Source organism: Leuciscus leuciscus (genome assembly GCF_965113295.1).
Source record: "Leuciscus leuciscus genome assembly, chromosome: 4".
In the NCBI taxonomy this organism is placed as follows: domain Eukaryota; kingdom Metazoa; phylum Chordata; class Actinopteri; order Cypriniformes; family Leuciscidae; genus Leuciscus; species Leuciscus leuciscus.
In genome coordinates, this window is record NC_138728.1 from 17851492 (window position 1) to 17866954 (window position 15463).

Consider the following 15463-nt stretch of genomic DNA (forward strand, 5'->3'; position numbering starts at 1 on the left):
TAAGAGCCATACTTTACCTAAAGAATACAATCTGTAATCCATTTATACTTTGAATTTAATGCAGGATCAGTGAGCTAAACTCAAATTTCACATATACAGTAGACAGGTGTGCGCTAAAACATTACAATACACGAGTCTATCGCTGATGCTATATTTGTTCCTTGCTTCATGCAAACACCATTAACAAATCAAGTTTTGTGCTCAACTAACCCTACATACCAATACACACACACCAACCCACAGACATACACACAAGCTTTGGAGAATGCACACACAGCAGCCAACAGCACTGAAGATGCTTCGCTACGCCAACACTAATATTGACTCTGCAGTGTTTAGTCTGGAGAGGAATGCAGAAGAAATACTAAGAAAAATAGTCTGTACAACATAACAGAGTGCTAGAAACACTCCTTGAATTTGACATTTAATAATATGGGTGAAAAAAACTGAGGAAGAAAACGCAAGCGACAAAGAGAAGCGGTCACGAAAAGCAGGAGAAAACAAAGCTAAATGCAAATAATTACATTCAACTAACTAACCATATAATTGTGTGTAGTTAGGATAACAATCACTCCTCATGTCATGTGTTACTGATGCCAAAGGCTGTCCAATCAAACTCAAAATCATCTATCACTTGGTAGAAGGTAGTCAAAATATATAACGGCTAACGGTTTTAATGTACTTAGCTTCGCGTCGAGCGGTTCTTTACCTCCACGTCATTCACTAAAATCGGTTAATGTACAGCAAGCCATGGATTATCCTGCTTCTACAATTGTGACTTGCCAACATTGACAACTTAAAGCTATTATTGATGTTTGTAGCGGAATATTTGACCAGAAAAGTATTGACGGTTATTTCCGTCAGTTACAGCTCGTTAGATTTAGCATTCTGTCCGCTTTGAATCAGACACAGAGATAAAGTGCGTAAGATAATTTTTTTTTGAATGAATAAATTATAGCATTTATTTGAATTAATTATCGAAAGAGAGAGAGAGAGAGAGAGAGAGAGAGAGAGAGATGAGAGACACATACCTGCCTCTGTTCAGCATCTCACTCTCTATTAACAACGAAGCTGTGAGTTTAATACTTCAAAATAGCAAAGTAACCCCTCATTGCTGAGAAATATAATGTAGCAATTCAGTAGCGATGCTATTTTATTAGTAAAAGCCGCGGGCAGAATGCGGGCTGTGCTCTGAATGTTTCACGATATCCGTATATATATATATATATATATATATATATATATATATATATATATATATATATATATATATATATATATATATACAGTATTAAGTCATCCTGCAGCCCCCTTGGAAATTTGCCAAAGGCCCCTGTTTGAGAACCACTGGTTTAAAGTACATTTTTCTTTACAACTTTATGAACAATTGTGGTACTGTGTTTGGGCTTCCAAATTTAAACTCGGGGTCCTGAAGCAAAACCAATCAAGACCTACTGCAGTAAACAAGCGTGTTGCTTTCAAAGCGTCTCTGCGTTGCATGCTTAGATTGTTCAGATTGTTCATGCTGTGGCTGTACCTGGGAAATAGACTATCAGGACAGAAAACGATAGATTGTAGCATTTTAAATCAAGGGGGAAATCTCTAAGGATGTTTTCCATGGGGAGCACCTATCTGCTAATGATGAGACAAGCTGAAACTACACACACATACACAGAAACATGGCACAACACGCTCACTCAAAAGGAGCAAACCTAAAAACAACAGGAGGTAAACCATGCCACAGTATTTTTAGTACAGAGGGTAACCAAAAATAAACCTCTATAATCCACAAACAAATATCAATACAGATGGTTAAACAAGCATCTGCAGCACCTGTTGAAAAGTGCTCAGATGAAATCATCATCTCTAAAGCCACAGTCTCTTGCTGATATCATCACTGCCTTGGTTATCATGGCCTCTCATTACAAAAATCAATATCCAAAGACACTGTCCTCATTCCAATGCATGAGATTTAGGTCACAGCTGAGCAGTGCATGCAATTCAGCACATCAAGACAATATACCACTGGTGCATAACAATCAAAGAGACTGACAGTTCAGACCAGGGGAAGTTGTCACATGGGGAAGTTGACATTATTGTTAATATTACACAAATTAACAGTTTGTGAATTATAATATTAATGATGATAATAATAATAATAATAATATGCTACACTGCGATTTCAGGACAAAACCATAGTTTGATGTTGTTATCTTTTCCATTTTGGCTGTTTTTATTAATTATTTGATCATATAAGTTCTGCTGAAACGTCTATATCACGCTGTTTAATGGCACGTTCTTATTGTTACAACATGTACTGCAATTGGGGCATGTTGTCACAAAAGGTCAACGGGTTTTATTAACTGTATATTTGTTTCTAGGCAAAAACGTTGGAAATGTTCAAGGGATTTTTTGTAGACAAGACATTAAACCATGCGATTATACAGAAAATTACTTTCAACAATAAATCCACCCTGAGAAATATTCACTGGAGAAAAAAAAAAGTCTGACTAGCCCCGGTTCACATACCCTTCGTAAATACAAATATTATAGTTTTAGCTATTCAGGATTAAAATGACATGACTTCTAGATTGTTTAGCAGTTCAATGGACTATATAATACAATTAAAACCACGTTTAATCAAAATACTATCAGCCACTGTCCTAACATGATGTATTTATAAAGCGCTCGCGCCTCCAGAGGAATGCGCGCGCTCAATCCTACTGCTGGTTAACGCCTTTAAACCTTCAGTTCAGACTTAAACAATATCAATATGGTGACAGTTTAGTGCTGAACTCAATCCTAAATGCGATTAAAACTATCAACCCAGCCTATTCTATGTACAACTCTACAACCAAACTCTTGAGTGCGCATTTTTGCGCGAGCTCTTTGCGATTAAAAACAACGTAACACAACCGCATCATGGACGTGTCAAACAAAAGCGACCCTTAACTGCAAACAATAATCATAACAAGAAGCATAAAGAAACATATCGAACAGTTCGCATTAGTTTTGGGCCGTTAAACACTTTAAATACTCGCCTGGTAGGTGTAAAATCTCGTCCCGTTCGGCGGGTGCACCTTTGGGGAGTTAGTCCCCGTGTTCATGTCTGAGAAAATCATATTTCCCCCAATGCAACGCAGAGGTGATCAGCAGTATGTCTCCAGCTGCACAGTATGAATTAAATCCTTGTCAAGTTCAACTGACCAGGGATCAGTGCCTCCCCAACTGACGCTGGACTCCTCACATCCACAAAGAATGACAGAAATTATAACTGCGCTCCTTTTAATGCACGCTGCATGAATAATAAGTCAGTAAAACGCTGACATAATCAATCAGGGATGTGAAATGTCAGTGATATACACAGCAGCAGCTCCATGATCACAGCACGGATGCTGTGTACCCGTGTGCTGGACCAGCCCATCTGTTCGATAAGCTGCTGCCTCCGAACATCATTATGCAGCATCACTACCGGTAAACCAATCAGATATTAGAATCAGAAGTGGGCGTGTCTACACGGGGGACTCTCCCTGGTGATGCTCAGAGATAGTGAGTTGCATATTTATGAGCTGCGATTATATGTCTATGTTTTAGGGTCCCATAAACAAATATGTAAAAGACCTCCAGGGAAACAACGCTACTTATTTTAAAGTATTCCATGATAACACCAGGTGATAAGTACTTTATGACTATTTTGTAGGGGGAAACCAGGGCCAGTTATCACTTTTTACTCCAGGAAATATTTCTCAGAGTTATTTTTATATGAAATTAGACATATCATTTTATATTTATAATTGTATAAATATTGATAATTTCTATACTATAATTCAATTTAATTAAAATGTAATTAAATTAAACTGTAAAAAAAAAAATCATGTTTTGTTATCGCAAATGTATTCTTTTGTCAAATTAACTTTCTATTTATTAATGTTAATACTATTTTTCTCCATTGTATTGTCAAACGGGGTTAGTTGTCACAGGACACTTGCTGTTTATTTGAGATGAAAAGCTTGAAAGCCATTTTCCCCCAAAAAATTCCAATAAAATAAATAAAAAAGTAAATTGTAAGTCATCACATAAATTATAAAGCTGATAACAACAAAAGCTACATAGCCTTCCTAGTTAAGAATGGTGTCTGTACTGTATATGAAACATAATATAATAACAATAACCTACTAAATATAAAAAAGGAAAAGAAAAGATGTCAGCAGACTTTCAACAAAAAGACAAGCTATTACTTGTGTAAATTGACCAAAGTGAGCACAGTTAATCCGTCGACTCCGATAAACACGACCAGTTATGGGCTAACTATAAATCACAGTGGATGTTTTTCCCAACAAGCACCAAACTTGTTGCTCTTCTTTCAAAGTGATCTTGTGTGGTTTGAATTGCAACGTCACAGGGAATTTTGTCAGAAGTCTTTACTCTGACCTATAAGCGAAAACAAAATACTGAATGTGTGAAATAAGCACTAAAAGTATTAGTACAGAACATATAGTCTTGCAATTATTTAAGATTGTTCCAAATAAAACTGGATTCATTGACTTTCATGGTATCCAGTCCCAGACCTGCTTTTAAAAACAAGAGTGTTTAGGATCAATATAATTGGCCAATTCACCTCTTTAAAAAAATGCCAATGCAACCATTTAGAATGACTTTAGCATTGACTAGGATAAGCTTCCTAAGTTAATAAAAGAGCTCTTTTAATTCAGTGTTTCTACTGACATGGGCACACTGGAGGGACTCATTCAATTTGGCTCCATCTTGGCTTTTCTGAAAATACATGTAGCCATTGTTGAGGAAGATAATCAAATCTGCAAAGCCTGGCTTAGCAGAAGTCCATTTACTGGACTTTATTCAATCATTTTTCATACATGTATGTGCCATGACGGTCAGCACACTCCTTGAACTGTACACGTCACATGACTCCATAAGTGCATTTATAGATTATAAACCAATAACTAATCTGATGGGATAACCATGCAATACCTGTAGTTGACAATACAATCAGAATTTGTGGTTACTAAGGTTCCTAAATGGTTTTAGCCTGATGCGATGCAGTTGCTAGCCCACCCGTAAGACTCTAGACATGCAGTATCTCCTTTAAAGTATGGGATATTTCCTCCTATTTAAGTGAAACTGGAAGTAAACATTACAGAAATTCACATCCAAAAGGACATCTGAGGTATTTTTTCCATATTAATATATATATATTGTCCTTGTCTACAGACTAGCAATCATCTATAAATGAGTTTTGGGTTTCAGTGCATGACTAAAATAAAGAATAATGGTGGCATTTTTATGATTTCTGTTGTGATTCTAGTATAAAGGTTTTAAGCCTTTGTGAAATGTGCTTTAATCGAAACACTGACTCGTAACATTGTTTCCACTAATGGTCCTCAGCAATAGTCTTATGAGACAATATTACGAAGGCAGCAGAAAGATATGAACATGCTCCAATGGATTATTTTGAGCATCTCTTAAAATCTTTTCCTCCCCAAAGGGGAAGAGGAGGTGGGACAGATCTCTGCTTCCAAATGTCCTGCCAGGGTACAGAGGCATAGATGCACCAGATGGGGCTTCTGAGCAACCTGAGAGGACAGAGAGAGAGAGAGAGAGAGAGAGAGAGAGCATGGGCTCTCCCCTGGGTGCCAGGCCAGGAGGCTTGGATTGTGGCCGCAAAACATGCCAAGCCTTGTCACTCTCCCTGCTATAAAAACAGCAGCAGCTTCTGCTAGCACAGATGTGTCTCCTTCACCACTGCCTGAAAAACAATTCCAGTCTAGCCAAAGAGGATTTTTTTTTCACCCAAATATTTCTAAACACGTGTAATAAGTGGACATGCATGTAAGATGTGTGTAATGAGACGTATGTGAGAGGACTTGGACTGAAAGCTTATTGGTTGAAAAACAGCCAATGAAATCTCTCTGTTCTGCTCTAATGACGTCACTAATAAGATTACAAAGGAACTCTATCCAAGACTTCCCTGGTTCTGACGAGTCATGTGAGTCAATCTGTAACTGACTGCTCAGAATTTAAGATTTATTTAACCTGGTGATTTGAGAAATGATGTATCAGCTTAAAAGATGAAGTGTGATGAAGTATATATAGTAAACACAGTATTGTACAAAAGCTATTTTATACTGCTAATCAAATAGATTTGTACAGAATATTGAAATGTCATTCAGTGCTGAAATATTTACTTCCAAAATCGTAGCAACTATCATATTGTTTATAAGTGCAATAACAACTGTAGAACTGTATGAATTAATATTCTCTCATAATTTTGCCCACCTATTAAAAGTCTATGTAATCTGCATTACAAGCTTCAAAAAGTACATGAAAACAGCATAAGAGTTTTTGTATATCAGATTTAATTAGACTTTTATTCACATATAAACATTAGTCAACGCTCACATACTGTATAGTAAAGCTCAACCTTTCTTGCATGACACCTCATCGGTTATTGTGTGTCAAGAAAGCAAGTTTGAGCTTTAGTTGACCATATTTGATGTGCCATGTGCGTTGATCAATGCTTATATATGAACAAAAGCCTTATGGGTTTTGAAGTAAATGGTGACTATTTTCATTTTTGGGTGAACTACTTATTTAATAGAACTATTTAAAAAAGATATTATGTATTTCGACAATGTCATTGAAATTATTAATCCTGTACTACACACGGTCATACAGTACTATACGGTATATACACGGCACAACAAGTGCAGTACAGAGAACCTTCTCTGCATTCATTTATTCATTCATGTTTTTGTTAACCACAAAAATAGAACAAAAAAGACCCCCTCCTTCAAATTAGCTTGATCATCTCCTACACACACTCCGATCTGAGCCTTAACAGGATGTGCAAAACATGAGCTCTCACAACAATCAAATGGGCAAAACAAATCAATTTCCAGTTTCTAGGTGTTCACTCATCCGTCTGATTCCATAAGGACTAGCAAGCATCCGTGCCTGAAAACACTACACCACAATTAGAGCCTTATTTAATAGCATGTCACTGTGTGTGTGTGTGTGTGTGTGTGTGTGTGTGTGTGTGTGTGTGTGTGTGTGTGTGTGTGTGTGTGTGTGTGTGTGTGTGTGTGTGTGTGTCTGGGGTATAGAGCAAAGCTGATGTCTAATTAAAAGGAAACATCTAACCTTTCTTTTACAAGAGCTTGTTGCAGGCAGGTAAACTGTCCTTATTAGAGTCACTGCCTTCAGAGACACAACATCCCATTCCACAGATATAATATTCACATTTAACACATATTGATTCTCGCAGCTAGTACCTGAATATCTCCAACACATCCCCTTATTGCTAAATGCAATTTGCATGCCCCAATCACAACAAATTATACAGTACAACAATGATTTATTCATATGTGGGTTGTTCCTTCATACAGTATGTAAGATACTCAGGGTCTCCAGAGAGTTTTATTATGTGCCTTGAAACACGAATCGCCGTCGTCTAATGCTCACTGAAACTAAATCCATAAAAAGCTAATACTTTAATTGTTATAATGCCTAATTCACTACAATGTCTGATTTTAGGTTTTAGTATTTTATTTAGACAAAATAGTATAGAATCTTAGTTATCCGCCATAATGTGAAAATAATTATAAAGCTTATTAGTATCAGACAGATATTGTGGCAACAATTATGTAGTTAATTAAAAAAGTTTGAAGTTTTTTCGTTCCGTTCCGCCTGTGACTGAGAGATGAGCCCACCATAAAAACTGACAGCTGCTTGACTGAGACAAGGGATGCATTTTGATTTGTGCAAATAAAAAGATCTCATATCTAGCAGGTAATGTTGCCAGGGATCCAGTGTCAGCATAACATTCAAATGTAGGCAGGATATTGCAAAGGGGAATAGCGATAGCTTTATATTATGAATGCTATATGCAACAAGCTAAAGCAATACATCTGAATATCTACATGCGCTCTGAAATGTATGTGGATTTATGTATGAATTTTAATATTGGGGGTTTAGTGAATTGTTGTTTATTTTAAACTATGGCTCTGATCATGCAAACATAATCTTTTGCAGCATTAGACAGATCCATGATTCTGTATTTATAAATATAGTGTGCAACATAAAAACTAGTACTGAATAAAAAAAAATGCTGCAATGTTCTACATTCCCAGTTTTTTTATAAATATGTATTTTGAGTTTAAAGCGTAGAACTCTTGAATGTCATATTGCTTTATTTGTGGTATATAATAAAACAATCTGCAATTATAGTTACGTAACACTCTTGCACACATACCTACAAAAATACTGAGATCATTCATACTCAAAACCCCCAAAATAATTTAGTGCATGCTATCTGGTCCCCCTAAAGTAAAGTAAAAAAAAAAAAAAATAAAAAAAAAAATTAGGTTGTTGACCTCAGCCAGATTGATACCTCCCACCTAACCAGATCTAATATTATTTTTTGTGTTTGTCTCAGTGCATGTGTCTATAATGCATTTATTAAATATTGTTGAGTGATTCTGTTGAGTAAGTACAAAAGAGTTACGTTTATGGTTGCCATTACTCAATAGCAGAGATCCCTTTTGACCATTGAATTTTCCAGTCATATGGCATTATTGGATAAAGATTTTTAAATTCACTTTGTAGAGGTTGCTGGGGTAGATTTCCATTTGTAACAGTCTGTATTTAAAATAGAGGTCTTTATTCAAACAAAGGACCCTTGGAAAATAGAGAGATGGTGCATTATTTATCAAAGTTAATGCTGCATTTTAAGCTTGGTCTATATAGTAACCTGCCATTTTAGTATTATCCATTATACTATTATTTAGCATTTTTAGTATTATATAGTATTATATATAGTATTTAGTATTTTTTTTAATCATTATTGATTAATATGGATGACCACTTTGTGCCACACAGTAAATGGTTATTAGCTAGTAAAGTAGCATTTGGTAACATATGAGCTATATAAATGATGACTTAAGATCTTACTTTCATTACTTTCACAGGAAATTCCAATTTCAGAATTCTCTCGGTTTCCCAGGTTGCCTCGATAATGAGAGGATGTTTTGAATCTGCATGTTAATGAATGCCACTGCACATTAATGCATATACATCATACTAATCAGAGCTGAACAGCAGGGCTCTCAGAAGAGTAACCATCAAACATTTCTGTCCTCACACGCAGAATACTTGAACCAATTCCGATTTGTTTTCCACATTCATCAGGGATGGATGGATGGATGGATGGATGGATGGATGGATGGATGGATGGATGGATGGATGGATGGATGGATGGATGGATGGATGGATGGATGGATGGATGGATGGATGGATGGATGGATGGATGGATGGATGGATGGATGGATGGATGGATGGATGGATGGATGGATGGATGGATGGATGGATGGATGGATGGATGGATGGATGGATGGATGGATGGATGGATGGATGGATGGATGGATGGATGGATGGATGGATGGATGGATGGATGGATGGATGGATGGATGGATGGATGGATGGATGGATGGATGGATGGATGGATGGATGGATGGACTTTTCAACCAGTCAATTTGCTTTACCCAAGGAAGACAATCAGTTTTATTTTGAATCACTGCTGGTTTTAAGCATTGCTGAGTCTGAGCTGAATTTATGCAAGTACTTTCTGTCAGCAAAACAAATTCTCCCACATGAAAAAATCTAAATTCCGGCTAAGTGTTCTCACACATACAGTACACATGCAAATGCCAAATCTTCCTTTGATGACGATCAGCCTCAATCCTCTTTTTCAGCTCATTGTGTTTGGGCAAAATCGGTTTTACATAGAGATTTCACAGCACGCATGGAGCAAAGTTCCAGAGTAACAAGAGGTTATACAAGAACCCAAAAATATGAGTCACCCTCAAGTCTGCCAAATATATCACCACACATAACACATTAGAATGCAGAGACAGAGTCTGCCACAATCTGGAGAGAGAGAGAGAGAGAGAGAGAGAGAGAGAGAGAGAGAGAGAGAGAGAGAGAGAGAGAGTGTGCCTTATGTCTTCCATGCTATGTAAGAGTGACCTGGTTATTTTTTTCAAAAACGTATCGTTGAGAAAATATTGACAGAATTTTCATTTATGGAAAACGTACAATTCAGATGTATACGTTTCTTGCATTATTTTATAGACACAAAGACTAAACATGCCCACATCTGAATAACTGAATAAGGTACTTCATTCATACAAGCCTTGTGGGTAATCAGGACGGTCTATATTGATTGGACGTGTGCAGCTGTCAAGCACTATTTAATAACCGCTGATTGGTAGAGGACACAGTGCACAAGCAACAGATTCTTACTCAATTCTTGGTGAAAACTCAAAAGGGCACAGCTGAAGTGACAAGGTTGTGACAATTATATATATATATATATATATATATATATATATATATATATATATATATCACATGATACTTAAGAAATCATTTTAATATGCTGGTTTGTTGCTACATTTCTTATTTTTATCAGTTTAGGAAATGAGTGTGCACCTTTTTATTTATTATGTAATGACATTCATACATTTTTGTGTGATTTCAATACTTTTTGGTGGCTGTTGTAAGTAATAAATATGATTTCAAAGAATTAGCTCTTATTCCGATACTTAAAGTGAGAAAATACAAGACCAGCTCAACTGAATAATGAGGGGCAAGAATTTCTCAGGACAATCCGTGCTGATGCAAGCAATCAACATGCCAATCAGAATAACGCTCTCCATAATCAGAGTGAGTGCCTAAATCTTGCATTCAGCGGAATAAAATGCAATGCAAAATTGTGATTGCATATCAGGATATTGGCTAACCTCTGGTCCCTTTAACCATGCTACAAAAATTGACTTCATTTCTTTCATGGAACATAAAAGGAGAAGTTTAAGAGAATGTTCACATTGTTCTTTTCCATTCCGTAAAAGTGGGGGACCAGTGGCCATCAAGCTCCAAAAGGAACAAAAGAGCTAAATAAAATCACTGTAAAAGTAGCTGTGCAATATATTCTATATACACACACATACACATTATGTCCCTTTAAAGAAAATCTCAAAAATAGAATTTGATCTCATTACACTGGAGAAAGCTTTTGAGCGATACTTTTTTTCTTCTAATTGTGTCTTTCTAATGTTCTGAGCAAAGTTTGGTTCTTATTTTGAGTTCTGAAATTAGTTACTGCACAAGCGAAGTCACGATTTAGAACATGCTCCAGGGGAACTTGTGTTGTATATTTGTTCTTATAATACAAATGTGTGGGTGGACCAGCATACAAAACATTCAAACAAGCTCACAAGTTTTTGCACACAGTCAGTGAGTAACTCTCATAAAATCCCTGCCTATACTCTATTAAACTAATTTGAACAGCATGCCCACGCTCAATTAAAGCTACTTCACGCTTTTATTCACTTCTGCTTTAATTTAGACCTTATTCATTTAAGAATACTAGAAAATGAATGGGCAAATTTAGCATTCAGAGTTAAAGCCAAGTTGACAGAATCAAACATATGGTTATATTCAAACATGATGCAGAACTGAAAGGCTATTATTGATGCCAGGCTTGGTGTGTCTATGTTTTCTCAAAATTTTTAATTCGGGTCATTACTTACTCACCATTATGTTTTTTCCTTATGTTCATTTTGTACTTTCTTTTTTCTGTGGAACTTAGAAGATATTTTGAAAAATATTCCAGCAATTTCTTGTAGCGCTGGGTTGAAATATTGATTACTCGATTTTAATCTAGCTACATTTTAACAAACTGTTATCAATTCATAATAAGATTCATAATTTTTTAGTCAATGCTGTTTTCCTTGTAGAGTTTACAGAAATATTTTAACATTGACATGTCTCTGAAATATTTACAAAAGAATCGATAGCAAATTTAATCAAAACAATTCAAGATCAGAACTGAACCTAATCCAGAGTTTGTGAATCGGAATTTTATCAAATCTGTGTCAAAAGCCAGCCTAAAATTTTTGTCTATACAATGCAAGTCAATGGGGTCCAATGGTATTTGGATGCCAATGTCCTTCAAAATACGCAAAGAAATTCATACAGGTTTGGAACGGCATGAGGGTGAGTAAACAATGACAGAATTTTTGGGTGAACCATTCATTTAAATGCTACAGACCATCTTAAAAAAGTATGTTCTTGGACCAACATCCTTGTTATTGGTCCTGGAACAACATTCCCATCAACCAATCAGATTTTAGGGTTAAGCCTAAAACTGGGGTTTGGGCTTCCATAGTGTCAGCCTGACCTAAATGACACTTAAAAACAACCCAAACTGTGGTTTGTCTCTTCCTGTCCAAGTGGTTCTTGGTCTCAACAAGCTGTGAATGTGGTTATGCAGGACTAGGGCTTGAACAACGGCAACAATAGAATTAGGAGGGCGTTTCCACTGCCATTTCCCCAGCCGGAGCAGTTTAGCACTGCTGGATTATTTATGTGTGCCTGGAGACTCTAATGGCCTGAGAGGAGACGCTTCTGCTATAATACCTGGCCCTGATCTCCATGCTCCTCTTGAGTTAGTGATCCTCATCAGTGAGAGTGATGGCGATTTAATGGAGGGAGGCGTGGGGGGAGGGATGCACAGACAGTGATGTCATTTAGACAAGTATAAAATGGCCCATGAGCTAATGGGTCACATTAGATGTTCTAAAACATATGAGCTACCTATCTAGACAGCATTAAAAGGCACCAATCCACCACAATGTAAAAGTTACGAATTGCCAATAGATTGTGTTGACAATAATCATCACAATTAAACAGTTTTGATTGGCCGCAGTGTGTAGCCAGTCACAGGAAATAGCAGATTTAAAATTAGAAGCACAATCCAATGAACAATAAATCAAACATCAATCAAATGAATGAAAGCACAATTGATAAGTGGCAATACTAATATGGGCAAACATTCCTTCACCCAATTCATGAGAAAGGCTGCTAATAGAGTTTTTAAGAGTCCCTCCTACTTTTTAGACCATTCCTACCAGTGTTGTCATTGTTAACTAAAACTGAAATTAAAAAAAATAAAAGCTGCTGTCTATTTTCATGCTTATTTGATTATCTGTACTTGTCAGCATATCAAAATGCTAACGTCAAGCTTAATGGGAACCAATTTAGACTAGAATCTCCCATGAGTTTCAAATGAGGAACACCATTTATATTGTGCAAAGCTGCTACAGGTACTGTATGTATGACATTTGAAATCGTTGACTTCAGAAGGTCCATTTCAGTCAGGATGCTGCCTTAGAAGGTAGATAAACTACAGTAAGGGGGCTCATTGGGTTTTAGAACAGAGCTACTCTCATTTAGAGGCCTTATAACAGAAGAAAATTGGAAGCACAAACAGTAAGTGATAAATAACTGTTTTCAAAAAATTAACTCACCCAAAGGCACACATCTGCACTAGCACAAAGCCAAGTTGCTAGCAAATCATCTGAATTGCCTGCTTGCTTGCTTGTTTTGATTTCTTTTTATTATGTTTTAAAGTACAAGTTATTGTTAACTCATGGCTTTATAAAACAATGGAAAAGCTGAATTTAGAAGGGGGGGGCAAAGTTGTTCTAAATTAGTGTGATCAATCTTCAGCGGTGTAAAAACACATCTCTGTTCGCCTTGCCTCACGCTGGTCTGTGGGCGTCTCCATGGCAGCAGCTTTTGATTGCTTTTACTTTATTTGCAAGTTGAAAGTCATCACTCTTCGGTGGGTGCTGGGAGATCATCTCATAACTTTCACATTAATGCCCTCAAAATGATGATAAATGCATCTGCGCTCCCGTTTGAAGACTGCTTTTGGGAGAACAACAGTCTTCCGCACTGTTTTTGTGTCTGTTTTCTGCAAGATGGAATTTAAAACTCATAACTTGTTGCCAAAAGCAGGATAAATGTGTGCTTTGGAGCTGTGTAAGCAGGTGGTGTCCACACAGCGGGGGGGAAATAGAAATCTGAAGGGCACTCAATTAGATGCAGCTGGGGTCGAACACATGATTCAACGGCACAAACAACTTGCTCATCATAATTAGTAGCCTACACAGCTCACACGTTTCTAAGGCTATGTCCTAATTTGCATACTCATGCAGTACACTAAAAGTGCTTATTTCGCTAATCTCTAAGTTTGTGCTTAATTGCTTTGCCATTAAATTAATATTCTGGATTCAGTACTTGTTAAGCTCAATCAGCAAACAATGTTATTTATAACAACATTTAATTACCACTTGTAAAAGCAAAAATCTGGGTTACAGGGAGGAACTTACAATAAAAGCTGTGTAAACATTAAAATACTCACAGCCTCAAGATGCAAATTAAATTCAATCAAGACAAACTTTGATGTTGGTTTGAGAAAGCCAAGCCGGGAAGTTTGAGGTTGTTTAAAAAGCTTGAAGACTGACGTAGTTTTAAACTTGAAGTTTGTTTTACCATATTGCTATCATGTTTTAGCACTTTGCTAGCATAATTTAGAATGTCGTTAGCATGCTAACATTTTTAGACATTGGTAGCATTTTGCTAACACATTGCTGCCATTTTAAATTTAAAATATTAACAATATTAACATATTGTTAACATGTTTTAGCTTCTTAGTATGTTTTATTGGTAGTATGTTTGCCATGATTTAGCTAACATTATTTAACATGTTGCTGGCTGACAGCATAGCTGCATAGCATAGCATTGCAGTTTCTAAGTGTTGCTAGCATGTTTTAGTACGTTGCTGAATATTGATTGTTATCAATTGAGCTTAACTTGTACTACATTTACATTTATTCATTTAGCAGATGCTTTTATCCAAAGTCACTCACAAATGAGAACAATAGAAGCAATTAAACTAACAACAGGACAACAATATGTGAGTGCTATGACCCTCCCCAGTTGAATCTAACTTTTAATCTAATTTATAAAAAATGTTTTAAAGATAATAGATATAGAATAGAAGATAAAGTGTTAGTATTAATGGATCAAGTGTTGCCAAAAAAGATGCCTCTTCAGACGTTTCTTGAAAATGGCCACGGACTCAGCCGCTCTGGTTGAGTTGGGCAGGTCGTTCCACCAGCAGAGAACAGACCAGGAAAAGGTCAGAGATTTTGTGCCTCTTTGAGATGGCACCTTTCTTGACAGTTGACAGCTGACAAACTTGACAGTTTCTGGATGGCACGTAAATCTGAAGTAATGAGTTTAGGTAGGAGGGAGTTCTGTAGGCAAAAGTTAGTGACTTGAATATGATGCGAGCGGCAACTGGCAGCCAGTGCAATTTTGTGAAGATAAACCCCAAAAAAGTTTTTTATTTTTTTATTCTACTAAACCCAGAATATTCCTTTAAATCAGTACTACAGGAAAGAAGTCATTACACAGGGCTTGATGGACCCATTCAATAAAATATAGTTGTTTAGAGACTCTAACTTTGTGTACTAACAAAACCCTTCATTCTACTAATGTGGGCAAAAAGTAGCCAGACAGCTGAAAAAGAACAGAC

The 15463-nt window shown here is 36.5% G+C and overlaps 1 protein-coding gene across 5 annotated transcripts in view; it reads right to left on the reverse strand.

Moving 5' to 3' along the window:
- Positions 1-15463, reverse strand: part of ppfia2 (PTPRF interacting protein alpha 2) — a 160724-nt gene that overhangs the window by 102372 nt on the left and 42889 nt on the right. For 2 of the 5 annotated variants that reach the window (XM_082168193.1, XM_082168189.1), the window contains exon 1: positions 3042-3404. The exons of the other annotated variants lie outside the window; for them this stretch is intronic. In XM_082168193.1, the coding sequence (XP_082024319.1) occupies positions 3042-3122 (81 nt within the window). In that variant the 5' untranslated portion in view covers positions 3123-3404. Of the gene's footprint in view, positions 1-3041; positions 3405-15463 lie in introns of those variants that run through there. 5 annotated transcript variants of the gene reach the window in all.